Source organism: Pogoniulus pusillus, chromosome 36, assembly GCF_015220805.1.
Source record: "Pogoniulus pusillus isolate bPogPus1 chromosome 36, bPogPus1.pri, whole genome shotgun sequence".
Lineage (NCBI taxonomy): Eukaryota > Metazoa > Chordata > Aves > Piciformes > Lybiidae > Pogoniulus > Pogoniulus pusillus.
Window position 1 is genome coordinate 1,973,985 of NC_087299.1, and position 26,622 is coordinate 2,000,606.

At 53.7% G+C, this 26,622-nt stretch overlaps 1 protein-coding gene across 2 annotated transcripts in view; it reads left to right on the top strand.

Annotated features, from left to right (window-relative positions):
• The first annotated feature begins 6,722 nt into the window (after nucleotides 1-6,722).
• The window catches only part of SPEN (spen family transcriptional repressor), an 83,693-nt gene continuing 63,793 nt past the window's right edge, over nucleotides 6,723-26,622 (top strand). For both annotated transcript variants that reach the window (XR_010308597.1, XM_064172259.1), the window contains exon 1: nucleotides 6,723-7,251. Coding sequence is in view for 1 of the 2 variants with exons in the window: in XM_064172259.1 (XP_064028329.1) it covers nucleotides 7,169-7,251 (83 nt within the window). In the remaining variant the exon portion in view is untranslated. The remainder of the gene's footprint in view (nucleotides 7,252-26,622) is intronic.

The window sequence follows — 26,622 nt, forward strand, 5'->3', positions numbered from 1 at the left end:
CTAACTTTATTAGCTCCTAACATAGCAGCACTGTTTTCTCACACCTTTAATGGCTCTTTTGATCTGTCCTGGCTTTGCTTTGCTTCTCCTGATGGGAAGGCAGTGTTCAAGCAGCGATGGGTTTATCACCTGCTCCCTCATTAATACATGGCCTGGCATTTTTAATCCTCTCCAAGTGCTGATAAGAAACACCCAAGTGTTTTAACTGCGGGGTTGGCCCAGATGCCCGGAGATAGCAGGACCTTGAGCTACACCCACCACATGGCCCTGAGTAATTTAAATGACACTGTGTGGTGCACCAGACCCTGCCCTTGTGTGTCCCCAAGGCTGAAGGCCATCTGGGCATGGAGAGCAGCTGAAGGCTTCTCTTCCTCAGCTGTCTGTCTGGCTGGGAAGGGTTGAATGCAGGGATGGGTGTCCCTGCCTCACCTCTGGATGCCTGTGTCCAGGGGCAGGGCAGCAGGCTGGCACACATGCCAAGGACAATGTTTGTTGCTGCCACGTGAGAACAGTCCTTCATCGAGGCCCTTTAGCCTGCTGAGAGGAAGGTCCTGCTCGCTCTGCTCTCCAGCTGGCTCTGTGTTCTTTAAAGCCTTCAGGCTCCTTGGAGGGCTCTGGTTACAGCAGCATCACCCAAGCGCAGTTGTGTCCAGCAGCTGGGGACAGTTTCCCCCCAGAGCATTTGAAAGTCTCAAGATGGTCCAGAGCTTTGTTTTGTGTCACCAGCTGGGCTCTGGGCTCCTGTCCCAGCAGGCTTTTGGTGCCCTTTGAGCACTCATTTCAACCTCTCTTCTGTCAACAGCTGCTGAGTGTGTTTGCAGTTCAGGGATGTCCCTCCTGGCCAGCCTGCCCACAAGATGGCTGTGTGACAGCAGTGATCCTGGGGGAAGCCTTCTCTGAAGGACCTGGCAGCCTTGGAGGTGCCACCCTGGCAGGGGCAGAGGAGAAGAACCATCAGCAGTGCAGTCACAGCAAGAAGCCTCGATCAGAGAGGAGAGAGTTCAGCATCCAAAAGCCATTGGCTGTGTGGCTTGGGGTTATTCCTCCCCAGAATGGATGCCTGTTAAAGTCACATGTGGTGGCTGCTCTGTAGGCCTCTGAGCAGTTAAAACCCAGATGAAACACAGACTGAGGCCCATTCCCAGAGGGAAGAAATGTTCTGGCTCTCTACAGCTCCCTGAAAGGAGGTTGGAGCCAGGTGGGGCTTGGTCTCTTCTCCCTAGGAACAAGTGATGGGACAAGATGAAACGGCCACAAGTTGCACCAAGGGAGGTTTAGGTTGGCCATGAGAAGAAACTTCTTCCCTGAAAGAGATCATCATAGAATCAACCAGGCTGGAAGAGATCTCAAAGACTGAACAGGCTGCCTGGGCAACAAAGCTGGTGAAGGGCCTGGAACACAGAGCCTGTGAGGAGAGCTGGGGGTGTGCAGCCTGCAGCAGAGGAGGCTCAGGGCAGAGCTCATTGCTGTCTACAACTACCTGAAGGGAGGCTGTAGCCAGGTGGGGTTGGGCTCTGCTGCCAGGCAAGCAGCAATAGAATAAGGGGACACAGCCTCAAGTTGTGCCGGGGTAGGTCTAGGCTGGATGTGAGGAGGAAATTCTTCACAGAGAGAGTGATTGGCATTGGAATGGGCTGCCCAGGGAGGTGGTGGAGGCACCATGCCTGGAGGTCTTCAAGCAAAGACTGGATGAGGCACTTAGTGCCATGGTCTGGGTGAGTGGATAGGGCTGGGGGATAGGTTGGACTGGATGAGCTTGGAGCTCTCTTCCAACCTGGTTGATTCTATGATTCTATGAATCCCCCCAACTCTGAGGGGCTTTAAAAGCCTCAGAGATGTGGTGCTGAGGGCCATGGTTTAGCACCAGGCTCGGTAAGAGTTAGGGAATGGTTGGACTGGATGACCTGAAAGGTCTTCTGCAGCCCAGGTGATCCTGTGATGCCACGAGAGGGCTGGGGGAGCGTGCTGGCAGCGCCTCTGCCATGTGCCTGTGGCTCCACCAGATGTTCTAATTAACAGATGCTTTGCATGCAAGCAGCTCTTGGGGTGTTCAATCAATCAGTGGATGTGTTTGTGGAGCAGCCTGACCTCTGTCAGCGCTGGGGAAACTGAGGCACGGGACCGGGCTGGCAGCTGCGCGGCAGCAGGACGAGGCTCAGGTCCGCGGTGGCTCCAGCCCCTGTGCGTCAGAGGCTTGATTAAATCAAGAGATTCCTATGTCTGTTAAGCCACCTCTGGCATGGTGACTTTGACCACTTGTGGAGGTGGACTCGTTGCCAGAAGGTTCCAGCAGCCCACAGGCCTGTGGGCTGGCCCAACCGGGTGAGCGAGGCGGCAGAGCTGAGCCCTGGCAAACAAGCCATGGGCTGGATCAATAGCTCAGAGTCCTGTGGCCACCTGGAGCCTGTCACTATAGAGCTGGGTGGGGGAGAAGGGAGGTGACTCAAGGCTGAATCCCCCAGCGGTGGGAGATCCTTGCTGTGCTTCTCGGGCTGGTGCAGCCTCCCTGCTTCAGTGGAGAAGTAAGGACTTGTGGCACTGCTCAGGCCACAGCTTGAGTGCTGTGTCCAGTTCTGGGCTCCTCAATTCAAGAGAGATGTTGAGGTGCTGGAAGGTGTCCAGAGAAGGGCAACAAAGCTGGGGAGGGGCCTGGAACACAAACCCTATGAGAGGCTGAGAGAGGCTGAGGGAGCTGGGGGTGTGCAGCCTGCAGCAGAGGAGGCTCAGGGGTGATCTTATTACTGTCTACAGCTACCTGAAGGGAGGCTGTAGCCAGGTGGGGGTTGGCCTCTTCTGCCAGGCAACCAGCAACAGAACAAGGGGACACAGCCTCAAGTTGTGCCGGGGGAGGTCTAGGCTGGATGTTAGGAGGAAGTTCTGCACAGAGAGAGTGATTGGCATTGGAATGGGCTGCCCAGGGAGGTGGTGGAGTCTGTGTGCCTGGAGGTGTTCAAGCAAAGTCTGTCTGAGGCACTTAGTGCCATGGTCTGGTTGACTGGATAGGGCTGGGTGCTAGGTTGGACTGGATGATCTTGGAGGTCTCTTCCAACCTGCTTGATTCTATGATTCTATGATTTTATGACCTCCTGCCCCTCCTGCTCTGGACTTGGGAGCCAGGGCAGGGAAGCAGAGCCAGGGGCTGCCCAGCAGCCTCGGCCACCTTCACCCGGTTCATTTCTGGCTTGCTCTCGCTGGGTTTTCTTTCTCCTAGAGGTGAAGATGCCTCAGGACGAGGCAGAGCCTCGTGGCCCCTGGTGTGCAGTCAGCAAGGGGGCTCCAACGCCCAGCGAGGGCCCCTTGGAGCAGTGCCCTCCTCGGACTGCAGTTGTGATGTGGAGCCTGGGTACAGGGGAGATGAACAAATGAGGTGCTGGGTTCCAGCCCTGGCAGCGCAGCTCCCCCCTTTATTTGTTGCACAGTTAACTCCCTTGGGTTTTTTTGCCCAGCACCAGGGTTTTATAATGCCCCCCCATGCAATGCAGCAGAACCCCTTATTCCTTGCAGAACACCCCAGTTTTGCAGTGCTCCCCTTTATTTGTTGCAGCAGAACCCCTTATTCCTTACAGAACACCCCAGTTTTGCAGTGCTCCCCTTCTTTGTTGCATCAGAACCCCTTATTCCTTACAGAACACCCCAGTTTTGCAGTGCCCCCCTTCTTTGTTGCATCAGAACCCCTTATTCCTTGCAGAACACCCCAGTTTTGCAGTGCTCCCTTTATTTGTTGCAGCAGAACCCCTTATTCCTTGCAGAACACCCCAGTTTTGCAGTGCCCCCCTTCTTTGTTGCAGCAGAACCCCTTATTCCTTGCAGAACACCCCAGTTTTGCAGTGCCCCCCTTCTTTGTTGCAGCAGAACCCCTTATTCCGTGCAGAACACCCCAGTTTTGCAGTGCCCCCTTTATTTGTTGCAGCAGAACCCCTTATTCCTTTCAGAACACCCCAGTTCTGCAGTGCCCCCATTCTTTGTTGCAGCAGAACCCCTTATTCCTTTCAGAACACCCCAGTTTTGCAGTGCCCCCTTTATTTGTTGCAACAGAACCCCTTATTCCGTGCAGAACACCCCAGTTTTGCAGTGCTCCCCTTTATTTGTTGCAGCAGAACCCCTTATTCCTTACAGAACACCCCAGTTTTGCAGTGCCCCCTTTATTTGTTGCAGCAGAACCCCTTATTCCTTACAGAACACCCCAGTTTTGCAGTGCCCCCTTTATTTGTTGCAGCAGAACCCCTTATTCCTTACAGAACACCCCAGTTTTGCAGTGCCCCCTTTATTTGTTGCAGCAGAACCCCTTATTCTTTGCAGAACACCCCAGTTCTGCAGTGCCCCCCTTCTTTGTTGCAACAGAACCCCTTATTCCTTGCAGAACACCCCAGTTTTGCAGTGCCCCCTTTATTTGTTGCAGCAGAACCCCTTATTCCTTACAGAACACCCCAGTTTTGCAGTGCCCCCTTTATTTGTTGCAGCAGAACCCCTTATTCCTTGCAGAACACCCCAGTTTTGCAGTGCCCCCTTTATTTGTTGCAGCAGAACCCCTTATTCCTTACAGAACACCCCAGTTTTGCAGTGCTCCCTTTATTTGTTGCAACAGAACCCCTTATTCCTTGCAGAACACCCCAGCTTTTTGCCAGCACCCCCCCTCTGCTTTCTGCACATCATTTCTTTGCAGTCCAACCCCATTTAATTCTTGGCACAGCACCCCATTTTTTTGCAGTGCAGCCTCCCCCCTCATTTTGCAGTGCATCCACTTCATCTTTTGCAGTGCACCCCCCTCGTTTACAATGCACCCTCTGCATGCTTTGCATCACAGCCCCCACTTTATGCTATAGCACCCCATTTTTCCCAACACCCGCCCTTATTTTTTGCATAACCCCCAATTTTCCAGTGCACCCCATGTTTTCCAGTGCACCCCCATTATGTTTTGTGTGCCCCCTCGTTTTATGCACCTTTGTTTTGCAATCCACCTTTATTTTTTGCACCCCCATTTTGCAGTCCCCCCCTTTATGACACAGCACCCCTTTTGTTTGCACAAGCTTTCTCTTTTGCAGTGCACCCCCATTATTTTTTATGTCCCCCCTTTATTTATTGCATAGCACCCCTGTTTTTTCTAATACCCCCCTTTTTTTATACTTTGGGGGGGGTCCCCATTTTGCAACACACCTGTGGTACTTTGCATGGCCTCCCTTTATTTTCTGCAACCTCCACCCCCATTTTCCAGTGCCCCCCATTTATGACACAGCACTCCTTTTGTTTTGCAGCACACCCCCTTTATTCTTTGTGCTCCCCTCATTTTGCATTTCACTCCCTTTCTACACAGCCCCCCCTTTTATTTTCTGCATAGCCCCCCCATATTGCCACCCCCCTCTTATTTTCTGCCCCCCTCTTCTGACACAGCACCTTCTTTGCAGTACACCCCCTTTATTCTTTGTGCTCCCCTCATTTTGCATTTCACTCCCTTTCTACACAGCCCCCCCTTTTATTTTCTGCATAGCCCCCCCATATTGCCACCCCCCTATTGTCAGCCCCCCTCTTCTGACACAGCACCTTCTTTGCAATACACCCCCTTTATTCTTTGTGCTCCCCTCATTTTGCATTTCATTCCCTTTCTACACAGCCCCCCCTTTTATTTTCTGCATAGCCCCCCCCATATTGCCACCCCCCTCTTATTTTCTGCCCCCCTCTTCTGACACAGCACTTTGTTTGCAATCCACCTGTATTCTTTGCACTCCCATTTTGCATTTCACTCCCTTTCTACACAGTCCCCCCTTCATTTTCTGCCTACCCCCCCCAATATTGCCACCCCCCGGTTATTTTCTGCCCCCCCCCTTTATGACACAGCACCTTTTCTTTTTGCAGTACACACCTTCTCTTTTTTGCTCTCCCGTTTTGCAGCGCACCCCCTTGCTCGCACCCTGTTTTCACTGCACCCCTTTATTCTTCGCACCCCCCCCCCCAGTTTCACAATGGGCCTTGTTTTTGCACGCGCCCCCCCCCCGTTTTGCAAGGAGCCTTTGATCTTTGCACCCCTCCATTCCTCAATGCACCTAAGTGAGTCTGTCCCCCCGTTATGACACAGCACCCCCGTGTTCAGCAGCGCACCCCCGTGTTCAGCAGCGCACCCCCTCCTCGTTTTGCAAGGAGCCTTTGATCTTTGCACCCCTCCATTCCTCAATGCACCTAAGTGACTCTCTGTCCCCCCGTTATGACACAGCACCCCCGTGTTCAGCAGCGCACCCCCGTGTTCAGCAGCGCACCCCCTCCCCGTTTTGCAAGGAGCCTTTGATCTTTGCACCCCTCCATTCCTCAATGCACCTAAGTGAGTCTGTCCCCCCGTTATGACACAGCACCCCCGTGTTCAGCAGCGCACCCCCGTGTTCAGCAGCGCACCCCCTCCCCGTTTTGCAAGGAGCCTTTAATCTTTGCACCCCTCCATTCTTCAATGCACCTAAGTGACTCTCTGTCCCCCCGTTATGACACAGCACCCCCGTGTTCAGCAGCGCACCCCCTCCCCGTTTCGCACCCCCTGCACCCCGCCAGTTACCCTTTCCCCCGCGCATGCGCAATCCCCCCCCGCCCCCCCGCGCGTTTCCCGCCCTGGCTCCGCCTCCCCCGGCGGGCTCGCGGCGCGCGCCCCGGGGCGCAGTGCGCCTGCGCGGGGGCCGCTGTGTGGCGCTGCCTGAGGGGCGGGGGGGGGCTGAGAGCGAGCGGAGCCGGCAGAGAAGCGGGAGCGCGGAGGGGGGGGGGGAGAGAGGAGGAGGAGGAGGAGGAGGCGGCGGCGGGCGCCGCGCTGCCGCTGACGGAGGAGGAGGAGGAGGAGGAGGAAGCGGGAGCGAGCGAGCGAAGGCCGCGGCGGGGGGAGCCCGGGAGGAAGAAAAGCCGCGGCGGAGAGGGAGCCCGCCGCCGCCCGGCAGCCGGCCCGCCATCCAGGGGCCCCCCCCGGAGGGGATGGTGTCGTCCGCCGCCGCCGCCGCCGCCGCGGGGGGAGGCAGCCGGCGGCGCTGAGGGCGGCAGGGCCCCGCGGCGGAAGAGGCGGAGGGCGGCGAGGAGGAGGAGGCGGCGAAGGAGGAGGCGGCGGGCGGCGAGCGGCGGCCGGCAGCGCTGCGAGGGGGGAGGCGGCGGCGGCAGCGGCCGGGAGCCGGGGCAGGGGCGGCGGGCTCGCCCCGCGCCGCACAGCATGGTCCGGGAAACCAGGCACCTCTGGGTGGGCAACTTGCCGGAGAACGTGCGTGAGGAGAAGATCATCGAGCACTTCAAGCGGTGAGTGGGGAGAGGAGAGGGACGGGGGTGTGTGTGGGGGTCTCCGCCGGTCCTTCCCGCGCCTCTGGGCCGCGCTCCCCACCCTTCCCCCGGGGAGGCTCTTACCCCGGCCCCTCGTTCTGAGAGCTAAATACGGAAAAGCGAACCCCCCAAACCCATGAACCATGAAAAGAGAAGAGCGGGAGGACTGCCAGGGGCCGGTGTTTCCCGCGGCCTGCCGAGAGGAGGAAGAAAACAAAATCGCTGTAAATAATCCCCGCGCCATGGCGAGGATCGGCCGCGCTGGCGGCGCGGAGAGTTGCGGAGCGGCCTGCGGAGCGGGGAGAAGGACAAAACCCACAGCCAGGACGGGAAATAAACTCCGAGGAGCCCGAGGAAAGCGGCGTGTGGGAGCTCGGCAGTCTGCACGGAGTGGATTCCATGCCGAAGGGGGTGCGTGGTGTTTCGGAGGCAGCTTTGAGCTTGGCCACTTCGCTTCTCCACTGCTTTATTTTTCTTCTTTTTCTTTTTTTTTTCCCTGAAATTGCCATCCGATAGTTGGAGTTTTCTTTTTTTATTTCCCCCGTTTTTATGGTCCTTCCCTCCATCTGGAGCCCGAGGATGCTGCGTGTGTCGTGCGTCCCCACGGACACATGCACACACACCGAGCTGCCGCCGTTCCCGCGAACGGTGGGAACCGGAGCGCCTGGAGCTGCTAAAACCTGGCTGCTTAAGACAAAACCGACCCAAACAGAACAGAAATCACAGAGAAGCGTGAAGAAAACACCAGGTCCTTCCACGCGGGAAGCGCCTTGGACTATTTTTATTACACCGTGGTTGCTTTTTTTTCTCTCGCTGTTGTTGCATAGCTTAATCCTGCTCATAAGGAGGTAGTAGCTGTTCGCATGCTTGTGTGTTTTTCCTTCCTTCTTCCACGGAGGAGAGGGAGACTTCTCCCCCACAGCCTCAGCAACACCTTTTTTACCTCGGGAAATGCTCTGGCACAAAGTTGATCCCCGGCACCCCACGCTGGAAGCGGAGTTTGGGGGGTGGGAAGAAGGCAGCGAGCCCAGGGATGGCTGCTCGGCTCACGGTCCCTCCAGCCACGTTGTTTTAATTCTGCCGTCGTGTGCCCCCCCCCGCTTCCAAAAAGGATTTTTGCAGCTTCCAAAAGGCTTCTGAAGCTTCCTTTAATCTTCCTGCCTTGGAAAAACGACGGCGCGTCCTTAATAATGAGTCACCATGGGAAAAATAGATGCAGTGACACCGAGGAGCGGGGGAGGGGGAAGGAAGGTCCCCACCGCCTCTCCCGGCTCCTACTCGGCTGCTGCTGCCGAGGGGCCCGGGGGGGGACTCGCAGCCCTTCACCTCGTTGACGGAGCAGCCCCGGGGAGCTCGGGTACTCTCAAGTGGTCCCTAAAATGGCGTCGAGGCTCCTGTTTGGGCTGGGGGTCACCCCAGGGGAGTGGGGAAGAAGCCCTCCCCCCGGGGGTCTTCATTCTCCCAGCCCTAGCTGCTGCAAATCCCTATCACAACATCATCAGCGCTCATTAACTGCCTTGCTTTAGTTGAGCTTCGCCTTTTATTTTCCTCCCCTGAGCTCCCAAATCGCCTCCTTGGCCACCCCAGCCTGCCTCGGTGGTTCTGTGTCCGAGGTGTTTTGTCTCATGCCCGAGTCCAGGTTGTGTGACCCCGCGTTGTACAAAGCCAGGGTTTGGGGGGAATGCTCCGGGGGCTGCTTGTTCCAATTCCCGGCATAGCTGGCTGAGGGAACAGGCAACAAAAAGTGGGAATTTGACGTTCCTGGCTCATATTTTGGCCAGTCCCCCGCCTTTTTGCAGGATGTACTAAAACAGGGGGGAAAAAAGTTGCTATGGTGTTGTTGCTTGGAGATGGATGGGAAAAAATGGCAGGCACTGAATTGTTAATTACCTTTTTTTTTGGGGGGGGGGGGGGGAGAGAGGGGGCCTTGTTTTTACTTGGGTGAGGGGTTTGGGAAAGAGATTTGCAGCCAGGCAAACTCCCCTCGTTCCTGGTTTTTCAGAGCTGATTTTTAAGCGGGGTTTAAGTATTGGGGTGAAGGCTGAGCTCGCAGCTTCAAAACATTGGGCTGTATGTGGGTTGCAGGGACGGGTGGCACGGAGGGAAGGGACACGCTGCCCCCAGGGCTCTTCGAGGAATGGAAACGCCGAAATCTTGGGTCCCAGAAGGGGGGAAGGGGCCGAGCTGCGTTACAGACTCCGTGCATAGGTGCTGTAGGTGGACAATGGAGCCAGGCTTCCTTTGTATGCTGCTACTCGCCTGGGGGAAGGGACATGCTACACAAGGGCTGCGTGGTGTGGCTGGTGGTGTATCCGTCGGGAAGGCCGTGGTGGTGGCCGTATCCGCAGGAAGGGGGGATGTGGAAGGCTCTCTCCTTGGAAAGGCCAGTTGAGTTTGGAGAGAAAGTCTTTGCAGATGGAGCTGGGCTTGACGAAACCCAGTTCCCACCCATCCCCCAGCCTGAGAATAGGGTGAAGAGCCTGGGAGAGGCTGAGCCACGGCAGCGGGAGGGAGAATTTGTGGCAACGTCACCCAGAATCTGAGCTAGGGTACAAACAGAAGCTGTACTTGAAGCCTCGGTACAACCTTCGGCAGTGTTAGTTTTTTCCCTTCTGCTTAGGGAATAGAATCATCTCCATAGGGAAGCCTATACCCAAAGAGTCTCCCTGTTGCACAGCCTCTGCTGGGTGGGGGACAACTGGCAAACATCAACCATTTGGTGTCTAAAGAAGCAGAAAATTCAAGGAGCACTCCTAAAACTTAAACCCTACGAGGCACAGTCGATGTGAGGGGACTGCTGCTTTTTCTTCCCCCCCTGTTGAGTTAACCAGCTACTGTGGGAACCTGGCTTGGGTTTGCAGGCTCACAAGTGATTCTTTGAAGAGCTGAAATCAGCTGAAAGAGGCATTTTGCAGAAAAGTGCCTTTTTTTTCCCCCCTTCTCATGCAGAACACTCCTGAGATAGGTTTTGTTTGGTGTGAATTGAAATGAAACATGCAGCTTACAAATTCTCCTTGCAAATGAGAGATTGTTGAATCGGGGCTTGAGAACCTTATGTGAGCAGTGCCATTCCCCCCCCACCCCATGCCCCTTGAAGCTCATTTTTTCTTTAATCTGTTGTCTTGATATTGAAGAGGATTGTAAAAGGAATCATTTTTATCTCCATTTTAATGACCTGGAGTTGTTCTGGGCTTTCTGTGCTTCTGTACACATACTTCCCTCTCAAAAACCTCTCTAATGTGCCCTGCTTTCTTCTGACATAGTTCTTAAGGCATTCCCAAATACTAAGGCAACCCTTCCTGGGGTTGGAGGTCTGCTTGTTGGGATGGAATAAGCAGGCATGGAATGTGTGTTAGGATGTAGAAGATGAGAGCTCGGCGCTCGGGGAAGTGGTGTTAGCACTCGTTTGGGTTCACCTAATTAATGCTGTCTTGACTATCGGGGGGGAAAAAAAAAAAGTCATTCCCCAGCATCGAAACAGATGCTCGGCAGCTTGCAGAGCAAGGTGACTAAATATAGTAACAGTTGTCCCCAGCACAAGTGTTGGCCTTCCAGCTTTCAGCCCCCCTCCTCGTGTTTTCCTCCAGCTATCTGAGGGAACGTGGCTTTGTCCCGTTTATTGGTGCTTTAAAGGGTAGAGAGGAGCAAAAGCCTCTTAGCGATGAGCCATGTGACTCTGGCAGGGCATCTCCCATGCTGGGGGACAATGAAGACCTTCGGAGTGGCAGCCGAGTCCAGGAGGAGCTTCAGGAGATAAAGTGCTCCTTTAAAAGGGCTACAGCTGGAGAAGACAAATAGCTGCTGGTTGGGAACTGAGTGCTGTCTGGCTTCACCTTGCGCCCGTCCATGTGAGGAGATGTGTAGGAATCCTGGCTTGTGTCCTAAACAAAACTGCTCCTGGCATGCCAGCGAGGCTGGGTTTGTTTTCAGGAACTTCCAGAAAGCAGTCAGAAAATGTTTTACCTTGATGGCTGGGAGAGTGAATTCAGCCTGGGAGAGTGAAGGCTCTCTGCTTTCTGCTCTGGACGGCGTCGCTGTGCACTGTGGTGGGGAAAAGAAGGATTTCGGTAAGGTCTGTAGGTTGTGTGAGAGAACGCTCCAGGGAGACCTTAGAGCTGCATTTCAATATCTGAAGGGCACCTACAGGAAGGCTGAGGAAAGACTGCTCAAAGGTCTGTGGGGATAGGATGAGGGGTAGTAGCTTCAAACTGGAGCAGGGCAGATTTAGGTTGGACATCAGGAGGAAGTTGTGCACTATGAATATGGTAAAGTGCTGGAACAGGCTGTCCAAGATGTGGTTGAGGCTCCATCTCTGGAGACATTCAAGATCAGACTTCATATGGCCCTGGGCAGCCTGCTTTAGCCAGAGGTGTTCCTGCTGGCTGCTTTGAAGGTCCCTTCCAACTGAATGTGATCTGCGAAGCTGTGAGAGCAGTGAAATTGCTGTTGAGGTGTACTGGCCGTGAGCCCTGAGGAGGAGAACCCCTGGGGCTATTTGGGATGTTGTAGCTCCATTTCTGTGCCTTTTCCCACGCTGGACATGAGCAGTTCCTGTGGTTCCTTTCTGCAGGGACAGGCTCTGTTTGGAGATAACAATGCTGCTGGTTTTGTAAGTCTCCATTACATTCCCAGGCTTTTATTGCTTAGAGCTGAGAAACAGTTCCTGGGGATGCCAGAGGATGCAAACAGGAGGTACCACTGAGCATGGCTGTGCTTGAATCTGCTTCGCACAGAGATCTTTACCCAGATGGGGTTTTACTGTAGGAAGACAGAGGCAAGGCAGCAGAATGAACCTTCCTTTCTGGTTTCCTCTCCTTTCCCAGTGATGGGATTTTCGTGGATTGGGTAGTGGCCTCGTTAGTTTGGAGCCGTTGGAGGAAAGGGGCAGCAACATTTATGTCCCAGCGTGCAGAGTACTGGGCAGTATCAGGACTTGCTTGTGCTGCGTTGTACAAATATCTCCAGTGAAGTAATCCGAGTTTTGCAGCGTGTAGACCCCAGGAAGATCACAGGAGGACAGCTGGTTGGGGGATTAGGGCAAAGGGATTACATTAATTGCCCAGAATCAGAAGGGAAAGAACAGTGTGGAAGGCAGGAGGTGAGTCCTGCCTCCTCGGGTCTCAGTCGGTGCCTAGCGAAAGTCAGCCTGACGCTGGGTGTAGGTTCATCCTTGGGTGGCTGATTGGGGTAGGTGGTGGTGCTGGTTCTGGTGGTGGCTCTGCTCTGTGTTTCCTGCCAGATCTCCTTTGACAGCATCGTTCCTAAGAGCTATTCACAGGGCACCCTAAGGCAGCACCTGGGTGCTGTATCTGGTGTTAGTTACCAAGCAGCCACCTCCTTCATCCCCTGAGACCAAGTCACGCAGAGGACAGCTCCTGGGCACTTGGAGATTCGTGAATCCTCTGGCTGCTCTGGGTCCTGCTCTTCGTGTGCACTTGAGGTGGCAGCTGGTTGATGCCATGCTGGCTGGGGAAGTGCCCGTGTAATTGCTTCAAGGAAACCTAATGAAGAGCCATGAAGAGTTGTAGAGTTGGACTGAGCTGCTATTAAGTGTTTTTATAGGCTGAGCTGTCTTAGACAGTTGGTGACACTTGGATACAAAATTCTGTCATCTGCTGAGCCTTTCTGGCATTGTTTCTTCTATGAAGTTTCTTCAAAGGTCCTGGCTGTGTGTGTTTGTGATTTGATGAGAGCAGCTTCTGTTGTTGCTGAGCCGCTCCAAAGCGCTGTCGCCTTTTGGTATCTCTTGTCCTTACTCTAAATTCCTTTGGTACGAGGATAAAGTAATCCCAGAGCCCTTTCTTGCAGGCTGTCACAGCACACGTTGAGAGCTTACCAGTCCTTGCAAGGCTTACAGAGATATTAAATCCATTCATCACTTTAGAGCAGGGCACGGCAATAGGCTGAAGATCGTTTTGTGATAGCCTCCTCGGGTGGTATTTCTTCCCTCCTTGCTTTTGCTGGGGCAGGAAGTCATGCTGAGTTCTCCAGCAGATGACCTTGTTGCTGCCCCAAGGTGTGTCCAAAATCAGGTCCTTCTCTTCACTGAGGTGCTGGCTGGCTTTCCATAAAAAAGAAAGGAACTGTGCAGCTGAGGAGAGGGCAGGCTGCAGAATTTGGGTGAGTCAGGATGAGGCTGGGGCTCCTGAGGAGTTTTGTTTTCATCAGCTGATGTGTCACAGCTGCTGGCTGCCCTGTGCTGCAGTGGTTTCTCCTGGGAAGAGGAGGAGAATTTGCATCCTGCACACGAAGGTGCACTTGAGAAATGCTGAATACCAAACTCAGGTCTTCTGAGGGTGTTAAAAGTGAGGGTCACCTCTCTGGGCTGGTTTTGGGAGAGCTGCTGGAAAGGTGGATGTGAGTTGCTAAGCTGCTAGTGGGGTGGATATGTTCATCTGTTGGCAGTTACCAAAACCAAGCACTTCTGAGGTATTTTGCTTGTGTTTTTCCTATTAAATCCAGTGAACTTGCTGAGGCCTGAGAACGCCCTGGAACCAAAGACTGCAAGGGCAAACACTCCTAAACAATGAACTGAGGAATCAACTACAAAATATGATTACTCCCCATAATAAGATTGTGAGTTTAGCTGCATCTTCGGCAGGCTGATTTAGAAACCTCGTGGGAGGAACAGGAGCCTGAAGATGGAAATTCACAGTGTACAACCAGCCTTGTGGCTTGCATTTTCAGGAGCCTTTGTAGTGTTCTGCAGACACCCAACAGTTAATGGAGATCAGACAAAAGCTGCTTGTTTTGGTTGTTGAAGCTGAGGAGCCAGTGGTGCTTCCCACCTGGTGATTGGGCAGGCTGGAGCAGCACAGGAGGGGTTTGCTTTTTGTCTGCCTGATAAGTAAGAGCAGCTCTGGTCTCCATCAGCTTCAGGAAACCTCTCCAGTGTTGTTCTGCAGCAGCATATTAAGATAGATTCATAGAATGACTTAGGTTAGAAGGGACCTCAAAGCTCAACCAGTTCCAACCCCCTGCCCTGGGCAAGGACACCTCCCACTAGCCCAGGTTGCTCAAGGCCTCATCCAACCTGGCCTTGAACACCTCCAGGGAAGGGGCATCCACAGCCTTCCTGGGCAGCCTGTGCCAATGTCTCTCCACCCTCGTTCTAAACAATTTCTTCCTCATCTCCAGTCTTAATCTCCTCTCTCAAAGCCATTGGCTCAAATGGCTCAAAGCCATTGTCCCTCATCCTTATCCAGAGTCTCTCCCCAGGTCTCCTGGAGCCCCCTTCAGTTACACTCCAAGGTCTCCCCGGAGCCTTCTCCAGGCTGAACAGCTTGGGTGAGATGAAGATGCAGATTTCTGTATGGTGCAAGAAGCACACCAAGTGCTTTGGTTTCTGCATAGCCATAGTTACTGTTTAACCTGTGCATGCTCTGCAGTCGTCCTGTGCACTCTACAGTCCTGCCGTGTGAAGATAACATCCTTTAGTAAAACAATAAACAGAGCTGCAGACGTTTCACAAACAGACCAGGACGTCTTTTGGGGCCAGCTGCAATCTGATCTCTTAGCAGGATAGAGTGAACATGAAGGCAGTGTCCCAGAATTAGGTTGCAACAACATCCTTCTGGAGCTGGGTTATGTGGAAGTGTGTCCTGTAGGGGTGGTGGTGCTGGATCTGTACCTCAGTTGCTGTATTCTTACCTTGTCTGAAGTCCAAACCTTCACAGAGACTTGGGTGAGAAGGCAGCAGAGCTGTGATGTGAAAGGGACATCAATTTCCCACTCTCTGTTAATGAGAGAAGAGCACAGTTTGTGCTCATGACTCTTTCCTCTTTAAAGGCTCCCACTTTTAAGAACACAAGGCAGCTTTTTTTGCTTCCTTTCTCTTCCCCTTTTCAATTAAGTTGAGCAATTTGGAACTGAAAGCATTTATTTTGGTTTTAAAGCACACTTGGATTTGAGGCATGAGCTGATCAAAATGCCCTGATTGGGCTCTCATCTCAACACTGAAAAGCCAGAGAAGTCCAAACATCTCCTGAAGGAGCATCCATAGATGTCCTGCCCTGCTGTCTGTTGGGTACTGATGGCTCTCTGCAGATGGAGGCAGTGCTAACCTGTGGGTGTGTTCCTCTTGGACAGCCAGGCAGAAGAGCTTGCATGGCTTTTGCATAGCTGTTATTCTTCATCTGGTGGGAAATCAGAGGTGGTTTCAAACCCAAGTTCTTGCTGTGAGGTGGTCAAAGCTGGGTTTGAAGTGCTTTCAGCACGTGGCAAGTCACCCTCAGTTTTTCTCCAGGTACCAACCCGAGCTGCTCCTGTTTTCTGTCCGGTGAGAATCATTTGACATCCCCGTTGGAGGTTTCTGCACTGAGGTGCTGGTTGCTTCCACTCAGCACAAAGGACCGAGCTGGGCCCATCTGCTCTTGCTGTTGGTGTGAACACCTCCTGTCCTCATTAAGGGTGATGGCTGCCAAAAAGCACACAGAGCCTGGTTTAAATGGCCCCTCTTTAGGCTCGCTGTGGCAGGTGGGAGTGACCTGCAGTGGTTAATGGGGCAAAATAAGAAAAAGAAATTGCCAAGTTGCATGCTTAAAGTAGTCCTCTTTGGAGGGGGGGGGGGAAGTTTCCGGCCTCATTAGCATTAGAATAAAAGCCCAGGATGGATAAGTGTCTCCCTTGTATACGCAGTCAACAGCTGATTTAATGCCAGGGGATGTGTGCTTGACTTGGGAAGGCAGCTCAATACCCGTCTAGGCAGCTCAGGAGCACAGTAACCTCATTGTAATCACAGGCTAAATAAACCTTTGCTCTTTCTTCTTGACTCTGAGGCGACTTGTTGGAAGTCTCAGTAGGAGAGGAGCTTTGCCACATGTAAAAAGGGAACATGGCTCCCCCACTGATGTCGTAGGTGATACGCTGCTTGTGGCTTCAGTCAGATTTTGGCTGCAGCTGAGCGCAGGAAGTGTCTCTTCCTCTCCATCCATTCAGAGATGACAGCCCCTGGCTTGTGCTGGCAGTCCTGCTCTTGCCTAGCTGGTGTCAGACTCCTATTTGAAAGCAAACCTTTGCAGGTGAAGTGATGGCTGAAACGGTGTAAAAGCAGGCAGCAGCTTTCCCAGTGCTCATGGTCGTGTCCCTGGTTGTGTTGTGGATGCTATGGTGTATCTGGCTCTGTTCTTCAACCTCAGGAGGAGCCCTGCTGGTTTGGTAGCACCCACACACCTTGAGATCAGGGTCTGCTGAGCCCTTTGGTGCAGAAGGAGCTCTGCCAGCTCAGCTAAAAGCGAGATGAGAAACCTCAGGCAGCCCTGCACTGCAGCCGAAGCTAGCCCGTTAGTAGCTCAGCTTTGCAAAACCTGGGCTTTGGCTTGTATCAGAAATTAAAAAGGCACTCAAATCTGGCTGGGAAGGAGCCAGCTGTGAAGGCTTGAAGCTGTCACCAGTGGGGACACCTGCCTGGAGCACGGGTAGTCACTGCAGACAGCACAGCCCAGTGTGTGCCAGCAGGGAACAGGAGCTTCCCTGGGCTGACACCTGGCTCGCACCGCCTTGTGCTGCCAGTTGGGTTAGTCACAGGTACCAGCACTTTCTCCAAGGTGATGGCAGCTGTGAGTCACCAACCAACATTTGCACACCTGTGTTTGGGTGCCGGCTGGTGTGGCAGCACTGGTGTGCAGGAGGCTGGGCTGGCTGGGAACTGGCTCTTTTGCAGGCTAATGGGACTCTTTTTTTTCCTCTTCAGCTTCAAGTTCATAACCTTCCAGGAGTAGGTGAGGTTCTGGGGTTGGTGCCTTGGTTGTGACTCCTTGCATGTGGCTGCTTTCTGACAGAAGCGAATTAGTAGATTCATAGAATCCTAGAATGGCTTAGGTTGGAAGGGACCTCAGGGATCATCTGCTCCAGCCCCCTGCCATGGGCCAGGATATCTCTCAACTAAACTTGGGTGCCCAAGGCCTCATCCAGCCTGGCCTTAAACACCTCCAGGGAGGAAGCATCTGTGACCTTTCTGGGCAACCTATTCTAGAGTCTCACCACCTTTGTACTGAAGAACTTCTTCCTAAGATGCGGTCTAGACTCTTAAGAAAAGTTCCTCTGCAGCCTTCCTGTAGGATCCCTTCAGGTATGGGAAGGCAACTCTCATATCATCCTGGAGTCTTCTCTTCTCCAGCCTGAACAGCCACAGCTCCCAGAGTCAGCCTATCCTCATAGCAGAGGTGCTCCAGCCCTTGGATCATCCTTGTGGACCTCCTCTGGATTTGCTCCAACAGTTCCATCTCTTCCTTGTGCTGGGGACACCAGAGCTGACTGAATTTGAAGCTGCCCATTTGTTCAAACCAATCTGTGGTTTGAGGGCAGAGTAGTCACTCCCCTTGGGATGGTTTGAGAGGCTTCAGGCTGATCACTTTTTTTCCTTCTGAAACATCATTTCCTGGAAAAGACACAAAGCCTTGGAGAAGAGGTTGTAAAGTTTGTGTTTGACTGAAGAAGGATGGAGCAGCAAGCACCAAGACTTGTGAAGCCTTAAGATGATCCATATTGAAAGTACTCTGCAGCATGGCAGGGAGACCTTAATGTTATGACTCTGCATTTTCCTCCATCTGCTGCTGAATGTATGCAAAGCAGGGCTTGGAGACACAAAACTGAGGTGGGGAATTGGCCTTCTGGGTAAGAGTGAAACCCCTGATTAATGAAGATATTCCCCTGCAGTTGGATCAGTGTGTCCTTAAAATCCCATCCAGCCAAGCCTCCAAATCAGCCTTGCCAGAGGACATTTAATGCAGCCTGTCACAGCTTCACAGACTGCATTGGGTTAGAAGGGACCCTTGAAGCTCATCTTGTCCAACCTCCTGCGGTCAACAGGGACACTTCCAGCTAGAGCAGGCTGCCCAGGGCCACATCAGGTCTGATCCTAAATGTCTCCAGGGACAGGGCTGCAAGCACATCTCTGGGCAGCGTGTTCTGGTGTTTTGCCACACTCATAGTGAAGAACTTCCTCCTGGTGCCGAACCTAAATCCAACCTAGATCTTCTCTGCTCCGGTTTCAAACCATCACTCCTTGTCCTGTCCCCACAGGCCCTTCTGAACAGTCCCTCCCCAGCCTTCCCATAGGTCCCCTTCAGGTACTGAAATGCAGCTCTGAAGTCTCCCTGGAGCCTTCTCTTCTCCAGCCCCAGCTCTCTCAGCCTGTCTTCATAGGAGAGGTTCTCCAGCCCTCTGATCATCTTGGTGGCCTCCTCTGGATCGTCTCCATTTCTCTCTTGTGTTGAGGACTGTACACAGCACTGTGGCTGAGGTCTCATCAGAGCAGAGCAGGGTGGCAGGATCCTCTCTTTTTGACCTGCTGGCCAGGCTGCTTTTGCTGCAGCCCAGCCTGGCATTTGTCATCACTGCCAGTGGTTTTGCAGCAAACCTGCAGATTGTGCTTTGAGCTGGAAGAAGAAATGCCCTGGAGATGGACTTGAAGGGCTCTGTGTCTAGCCTGTAGTTAGGTGACACCACCCCTCTGCCTGAGCTGCTGCAGGAGTCGCAGCGTCCTGCTGGATACAACACAGCCAAACCTGCAGAGTTCCTACCGATGTCTGTCCTGGCTTCTACAAACAGCTGTATTTTTTCTGCTGCTTGGAGAGCAAGAAGGAGGTGATTTTGCCATGCTTGTCTGTTTTCCCTGATCAGTTTTGAACCCCTTAGCCTGTTGGAGCTGACCTTGAGGGCGAGGGGGCTGTTGGCAGTCGCAGAGACCCAGCGTCCCTTTGAGTTTCATGCAAACAAGCAGGTTTAATAGAGGAGAGAGACCTGATTAGTGGCCCCATGGAGAGAAAAGCTGCAGCAGGAGCACAATCCTTATTAGACATTAAAGAATCCACATGGGAGAGAGGTGTTCCTGACCGTGGGAAAAGCTGCAGTGGGAACTGGCAGTTATTGGACGCCGGAGAATTCAACCTCAAGACGCACATCCATAAGGAATGAGTCTTCATTACTGCTGCTCACAAAGCCACTTGGATTTCTTTCTGCTTTAATCATGCCTGTACCCCGCTGCGAGTGCTTGCCTGCTTGCCTTGGGTGTGCAGAAGTGACAACTGGGAGAGCTTCCTCACTGGCACAGCTTCTGCCTGCTGCCTGGCTGGCTGAGGGGGCTGCGTGGCTGAGACCCCTGAGCTGTGCTTCTGCAGCTGCAGCTCGGTTATGTTGCGTTAATGCCTTTTGGTCTGCGCTCGGCTGCAGCCTGCGGACAGTCTGATGCAACGCTGGCGTCGCCTGACGTCGCAGGCAGCAGAACTGCTGACTTGGGGTGAGGATGTGAAACGCAGCCCAGTGAGATGTGGCTGAGGACGGAGCTGTGGCTTCTTTAGTTCTTGCAGCTTCGTGGGATCCCGGCGCATTCCTCTCTCTCCCACTGAGCCGCGGCTGGGACTGCCGCTGGAGGCTGCTGGGTGCTGCGTGGGGGTGTTGCAGAGGAGCTGATCTGCAGCTGAAGGAACTGGCATATTCTGTTCAACTCTAGCCCCGTGTGGGCACTGGAACAGCTTATCTGTGGCAAAATGTTTTGTCATGGGGGCTGCAGAAGCGTTTCCTGCTGTGCTGACTGTTGGTAGAAGTAGCTGCTAATGAGATGAGTGAACGGTTGTCAGTGTTCAGTCCCTTCCCGCTCCCGTGGTAGCTGAGAGTTCCACGTGTACGTTACTACCCCGGCAGTATCCAAAGGGTGACTCTGCAGTGAAGCCATCAATAAAATGTCTGCGTTAGGAACCACTCTCACTTTGTGCCTTAAAATGGAGCGTTCAGCTGAGCTGCAAAGCAAGCAGTCAGCCCCGAGTTGTCTGCTGGAGGCTTCGCCATGTGGAGCGCCGCTCTGAAGCAGCAGAGGCAGCAGCAGCAGCAGCGTGGGGGAATGTGCCTGTGCTAGCTTCTTAATTTCCTACTTTGTCATCTCTGGGGGAGGGATTAGGAGCGGAGACAAAGGCCTGGCTGTTCGCAGTGCGTGGCAGGAACACGTGCTGGGGCTCATTAACAAAACCCCCGCTTGGAGGTGGGGCTGGGTTTTCCCAGCGAGGGGCTGAAAGGAGCTGCAAAGTCTAGGAGTGGTCTGGGCTTGAGTAATTTGGGGGGTGGGAGGAGGGGAGTTATGATCGTTGTGTTGAGGGCAGGCTGAGGGAGCTGAGGGTGTTCAGCCTGGAGGAGCCTCGGGGGGAACCTTAGAGTTATCATCCAAGACCTGAAGGGATCCTGCAGGAAGGCTGCAGAGGGACTTTTGCTGAAGGTGTCTGCAGACAGGCCACGGGGGAATGGTTGAAGTTGAGGGAGAGCAGGGTTAGAGTGGAGCTGAGGAAGAAGTTCTTCAGTATGAGGGTGGTGAGAGTCTGGAACAGGCTGCTCAGGGAGGCTGTGGCTGCCTCCTCCTTGGGGGTGTGCAAGGCCTAGGCTGGATGAGGCCTTGAGCAGCTGAGTCTGGTTGAGAGGTGTCCATGTGCATGGCAGGGAGGTTGGGGCAGATGATCCCTGAGGTCCCTTCCCACCTGAGCTGTTGTAGGATTCTGTGACTCACCTCAGTCACAAACGATCTGACCAAGCTGTGTCACCTGCTGGGTGGTTTCTGCTCCTGAATTTGGACATTGCCCTGAAGACCTTTAGTGCCAGGGGGAAGGCTGCAGAGGCTGTCCTGAAGAACATTGTTTTTCTCCCCTCAAAGGTTGCAGAGTCAATAAATATCACTCTAAACAATTTTGAAAGCTCTCATATTGCAGTGCAGAAAAGGAGGGTAGGTCACTAATTAGGGCATGTTTCTGAGTCACTGCTGTCACAAGGTCTGCTCTTGGTGTGGCTTGAGAACCTCCTTGTGTTTTGAGGAGCTTCTCCTCGGCCCTGGCTTTGGGAAGGTGAAGGTTTTCAAAGCCTTACCCTGTGTGGTTTTATCACTGGCTGATGAATTGTCCTCCCCATGACCACCCAGAGCTGCTCACTGTGGCTTACTGTGATAGAAACCATTTCTCTGCAGCAGTGCCCACAGCGTGGGCACGCACAGGAGGAGCAGCTGGAGGGCAGGGAAATGATGATATGGTTGCCATCATGGTGGGGTGACTCACAGCTGGGTTGGAAGGGACCTTAAAGATATCCAGTTCCAACCCCCCTACCATGGGCAGGGACACCTCCCACCAGCACAGCTTGCTCAAGGCCTCATCCAGCCTGGCCTTCAACACCTCCAGGGAGGGGACATCCAAAACCTCCCTGGGCAACCTGTGCCAGTCTCTCCCCATCCTCACTCTAAAGAATTTCTTCCTCATCTCCAGTCTCAATCTCCCCTCTTCCAGCTCAAAGCCATTGTTCCTTGTCCCAGCCCTTGTTCGAAGTTCCTCCCTAGCTCTTCTGGAGCCCCTTCAGTTACTGGAAAGCTACTCTAAGGTCTCCTCAGAGCTCATTTTCTCCAGGGTTGAACAGTCCCAACTCTCCCAGCCTGTCTTGAGATGGAGAGAGTGGAGCAGGACTGCTCCTCTGGATTTCTGGAGGACAGATTTTGGCCAGTTGAGTCTGACTGACAGAGGTGCTTTAGAGGCATCTTTGAAGGGCAGAGGAGTCCACAAAGGCTGCACATCGTTCAAGAAGGAGCTCTTCAAGCCTCAGGAGCAGGCTGTCCTGGTGTGCTGGAAATGAATTGGTGGGGTGCACAGAGAGCTTGGGCTGGAACTGGTGAGGGAAAGGAAAGTCTGTGGCCTGTGGAAGCAGGGGCAGGGCACTTGGGAAGCTTACAGGGATTCTGTGAGGTTACACAGTTTGAAACTAGAAGGACCAGAGCCCAGCTAGAACTTAGTCTGTTTACTACCAATAAAAGACAATAAAAACACTTCTATAAACACATTGCCACCAGAAGGAGGACTAAGGAGAGTCTCCATCCTCCACTGGATGTGGCAGCAAACACAGTGACCAAGGCTTGAGGGACTTGATGCTTTCTCTGTCTCAGTCTTCAGCAGCCAGACCACTTGTTCTGTGAGTGCCCAGCTCCTGAGCTGGGTGGCAGGGGTAGGAAGTGGAATGGAACCCCCATAACCCAGGGGGAAATGGTCAGTGACCTGCTCCACCACTGAGACATGCACAGGGCTGTAGGATCCAGCTGGGGGTGCAGAGGGACTGGGGAGGTCTCAGTTGACAGGAGGTTGGCAGCTGTGATGCCAGTCTATGAGAAGGGCCAGAAGGAGGATCTGGGAAATTACAGACCTGCTGAACTGACCTTGGTGCCAGGAAAGGTCATGGAGCAGATCATCTTGAGTGCCATCACGTGGCACACACAGGGCAACCAGGTGATGAGGCCCAGTCAGCCTGGGTTTATGGAAGGCAGGTCCTGCCTGACTAACCTGATCTCCTTCTATGACAGGGTGACCTGTTTAGTGGCTGAGGAAAGAGCTGTGGATGTTGTCTGCCTGGACTCTAGTAAAGTCTTTGACACAGTTTCCCACAGCATCCCCCTGGAGAAGCTGGCTGCTCGTGGCTTGGCTGGGTGGACACTTGGCTGGGTGAAAAACTGGCCAGGCCTGGAGAGTGGTGAGGAATGGAGCTGGCTCCAGGTCACAGGGGGTGTTCCCCAGGGCTCTGTGCTGGGGCCAGGTCTGTTTAGTGTCAGTGATCTGGACGAGGGGATCGAGGCACTCGCAGTCGGGTTGCAGGTGACACCAAGTAGGCAGGAGTGCTGATCTGCAGGGGGCTTGAGACACTCTCCAGAGACTTCTGGCCAGGCTGGATGGATGGGCTGAGGACAATGCCAGGTTCTGCCCTTGGATCACAACCCCAGAGATGTTGCCAGCCTGGGGCAGAGTGGCTGAAAGCTACTCAGTAGAGAAAGACCTGAGGGTGTTGGTTGACAGCAGCTGAAGGTGAGCCAGGGTGTGCCCAGGTGGTCAAGGAGGGCACCAGCAGCCTGGCCTGGATCAGCAAGAGTGTGGCCAGCAGGACCAGGGTAGGAATCAGACCCCTCTACTGGGTACTGGTGAGGCCACACTTCAGATTCTGGGTTCAGTTTTGGGCCCAAACTCTGAGGACATTGAGATGCTCTAACGTGTCCAGAGAAGGGCAGCAAAGCTGGTGCAAGGTCTGGAGAACAGGGCTGGTGAGGAGCAGCTCAGCCTGGAGAAAAGAGGCTAAGGGGAGACCTGGCTCTCTACAACTCCTGAAATGAGTTTGGAGCCAGGTGGGGGTTAGCCTCTTCAAGTGACAGGATGAGAGGGAATGGCCTCGTGTTGTGCCAGGGGAGGTTTAGGTTGGGCATGGGGAACAGTTTCTGCATGGAAAGGGTCATGAAGGTCTGGCCCAGGCTGGCCAGGACAGTGGTGCAATCTCTGTCCTTGCATCTGGTGCTCAGAGCCATGGTTTAGTGGTGCCCTGGCAGTGCTGGGTTGAGGGTTGGACTGGATGATCTTTAAGGTCTGTTCCAACCTGACTGGCTCTGTGATGTGCTGAGGAAGGCAAAATGAGGGAGGGAGTTCAGTTGTCTTATTTTTAGGCACCCTTAACAGTGTGGCAGCTGGGGTTAAGGCCAGCCAATACCATACATTGACTCTTCCCTGCAGAGGACTTCTGCTGGAAGTGCTCCATACGTTGCTGGCAGCCTTTGTACAGGTGGCCTCATCCCGGTGAGTTTGGTCACTTAAAGGTGGAGGGGAGATCAGGCCTCTGGAGGAGTGTTACAGCATGGGGCTGTGTGTGCCCAGCAGGGGAATTCACCAGCACCTTGAGCAGCCAGAGCTCAGTTTGCCAGCTGCAGCTGATGTGTGTGTGCTGGCATGAGGGCTCTGATGGTCCAGCTCCACACAGAGCCTGCTCTGCTGCCCTCAGCACTGATCCATTGTAGCAAACATTGCTCTTGGCCTCCCTTCAGCTCAGCTGCTGGCCAGGGCTGGGTGCTGAGGGGGCTTGGCCAGATTTGTCAGGAGGCATTGGAGATGTGGTTTGACAAAGTCCGTGGGGTTGAGTGACAGCCCTGCAGAGCCTGGCTCATCACCGTGGCTCACTGGGGAACAGCTCCCCAAGTTTGTTAGAGTTGATTTGAAATGTAGCTTTCCAGGACTCTGGAATTCTGCTGGTTGTCTGTCAGGATACATCTCAGTTACCTTGGGTTATTTTCCAGTGTCCGCTTCTGGGCCACACCAAGAAGGACCTCAGGGAACTGCTTGAGAGAGTCCAGCCCAGAGCCACAAAGCTGCTGCAGGCAGTGGAACATCTGTGAGGCCAGGCTGAGGGAGCTGGGGCTGGGAGCTTGCAGCAGAGGAGCCTGAGGGCTGCCCTCATTTTGCTGCTGATAAAGATGTGCAGGCTCTGCTCAGGGATGGCCAAGGACAGGATAAGGGGTACTGGGGGCAAGCTGCAGCAGAGGAGGTGCCACAGGGAAACTTTTTCCCTGTGAGGGTGCTGGAGGCTTGGAGTAGGCTGCCCAGAGAGGTTGTGGAGTCTCCTTCTGTGGAGACTTTCAAAACCCACTTGGGTGTGTTCCTGTGTGACCTGCCCTGGGTGATCCTGCCCTGGCAGATCCTGCCCTGGCAGGGGGGGTTGGATTGGATGATTTCCAGAGGTCCCTTCCAACCACTACCATTCTGTGATTACCTGGGGTTATTTTCACCTTGCTCACACTTCTCTGTGGTCTCTCTGGTTTCACTGTGTGCTGTGAAGCAGGTACTGAGTGTGTGGTGTGGTGTGGTGGGACCCCAGGCCAGTAGCAAAGTCTGCGGGTTTTGGAGTACGTTGCTAATCAGACCACAGTACAGAAGGCCACAGTGCTGCTCTTCTGGTGTGTTATTGTGCCTACGATATGGATGGGAAGTAGATGAATGAGGGTGGGGAGACGCTGGAACAGGTTGCCCAGGGAGGTTGTGGCTGCCTGGAGGTGTTCCAGGCCAGGTCGCATGAGGCCTTGAGCAACCTGGGTTAGTGGGAAGTGTCCCTGCCTATGGCAGGGGAGTTGTAACAGGATGAGCTTTGAGGTCCCTTCCAACTCAAACCATCCTCTGAATCTGTGAATGATGGACTGAGTGCTTAGACTGAAATGAATGTCCATGACAGAAGAGCCCAGAACTGACGTTAATGGAGTTCCACAGAGCTTGGGCAGCCTGTGGTTAAAAGCCCCTTTGGAGCTGGTGATGCTCACCTGCTTCTGGCAGCTTTAGGCTTTAGCACACCTTGCATTTCCACCTAGCTGGAGCTGATCTGCTTTGCGTAGGGAACAGCAGGGCCAGAGCAGCCCCCTGCACGGGCTGTTGGAACTGAAGTGAAGAATAAGGAGGAGAGGTGCAGACATCTGGAGAAGTATTGTTTCAGGTCACGGTGTTTTGTTATTTCATAACAACAAAGCAAGAGGAATGTGATTGGCCAAGGAGAGCTTCAAGCCGTGCGAGCGTTTCACTGAATAACGCAGGCTGGGGCTTGCCTGCCTTATATAATGGAGGAGGAGGAAGGAGCTGAGCCTGGCACCAAGAACCAGCCTTGCTTTTTAGGTGGCTGAGGTCAGAGTGAATCCAAAATCTCCCAGTGTCCTGCTGTATCAGGACATCTTGTCAAATCATGCTCCTAATGAGCTGTGCAGAAACGAGCACAAACCCTCCTGCCTCGTTTCTGCTCTCGCAGTGTGCCTCGCATTCAGCAGTATCTGGAGCCTGGCCTTGTGCCAGCTTGAAAGAAAAGAATGGGGAAGCTTCTGAGCCTGGGGTGTAGCTGACCTGCAGAACTGTGCAGTGGTGAAAATGGTTAAAGGGTCTAAGACGTCTTCATGAGCTTGGGGGGAGCTCAGCAGGAGAAATAAGGCAGTAATAAGATTTAAAGTGGAATTTAAAAGGCAGATCTCCCTGATTTCAACCTACCTTCTCCTATCATGTCGTAGCATCCTGTAAAGATCCCAATCAGGTTATGAAATGCTGCAGCTGCGTGGGAGCAGTCGCTTGCTAAACGTTTTCTGCCTGGCTTTCTCCTAGCCCGTTCTTTATGTCAGAGGCTTTTGCTTGGGGATAGCTGAGACTGTGCAGAGAAAGGAGCGTGCAGAGCAGGCACCCAGATGAAATGCTTAACGAGAAATGGAACAGCGATGGTGCTGAGGGTGCCAGGACCCTCGCGTAGGGACAGCTGCAAGGTGAGGGATGGCTTCAGTGAGATGCTGTCCCCGGGAGGAGGAACCAGCCCGGCCTCGCCTTGGTGGAGGCTGCGCTTCCCAACCCGGCTGCGCTGTCTGCCGGCACGGGAGGAAGCGTTGGAGGGCGAGAGGAAGATGCTGAGCAGCCATGCCAAGAGCCCAGAGACATGTCAGCTGCTTGATTATAGAGGTGCTTTGATCTGCAGTGAATGAACCGATAATGCTTAAATTATGGATTCCTTTGCTTTGTCTGGAAAGCTGGATTAGGGCTGGCTTTGTTCAAGCAGTGATTAGCGAGCAAC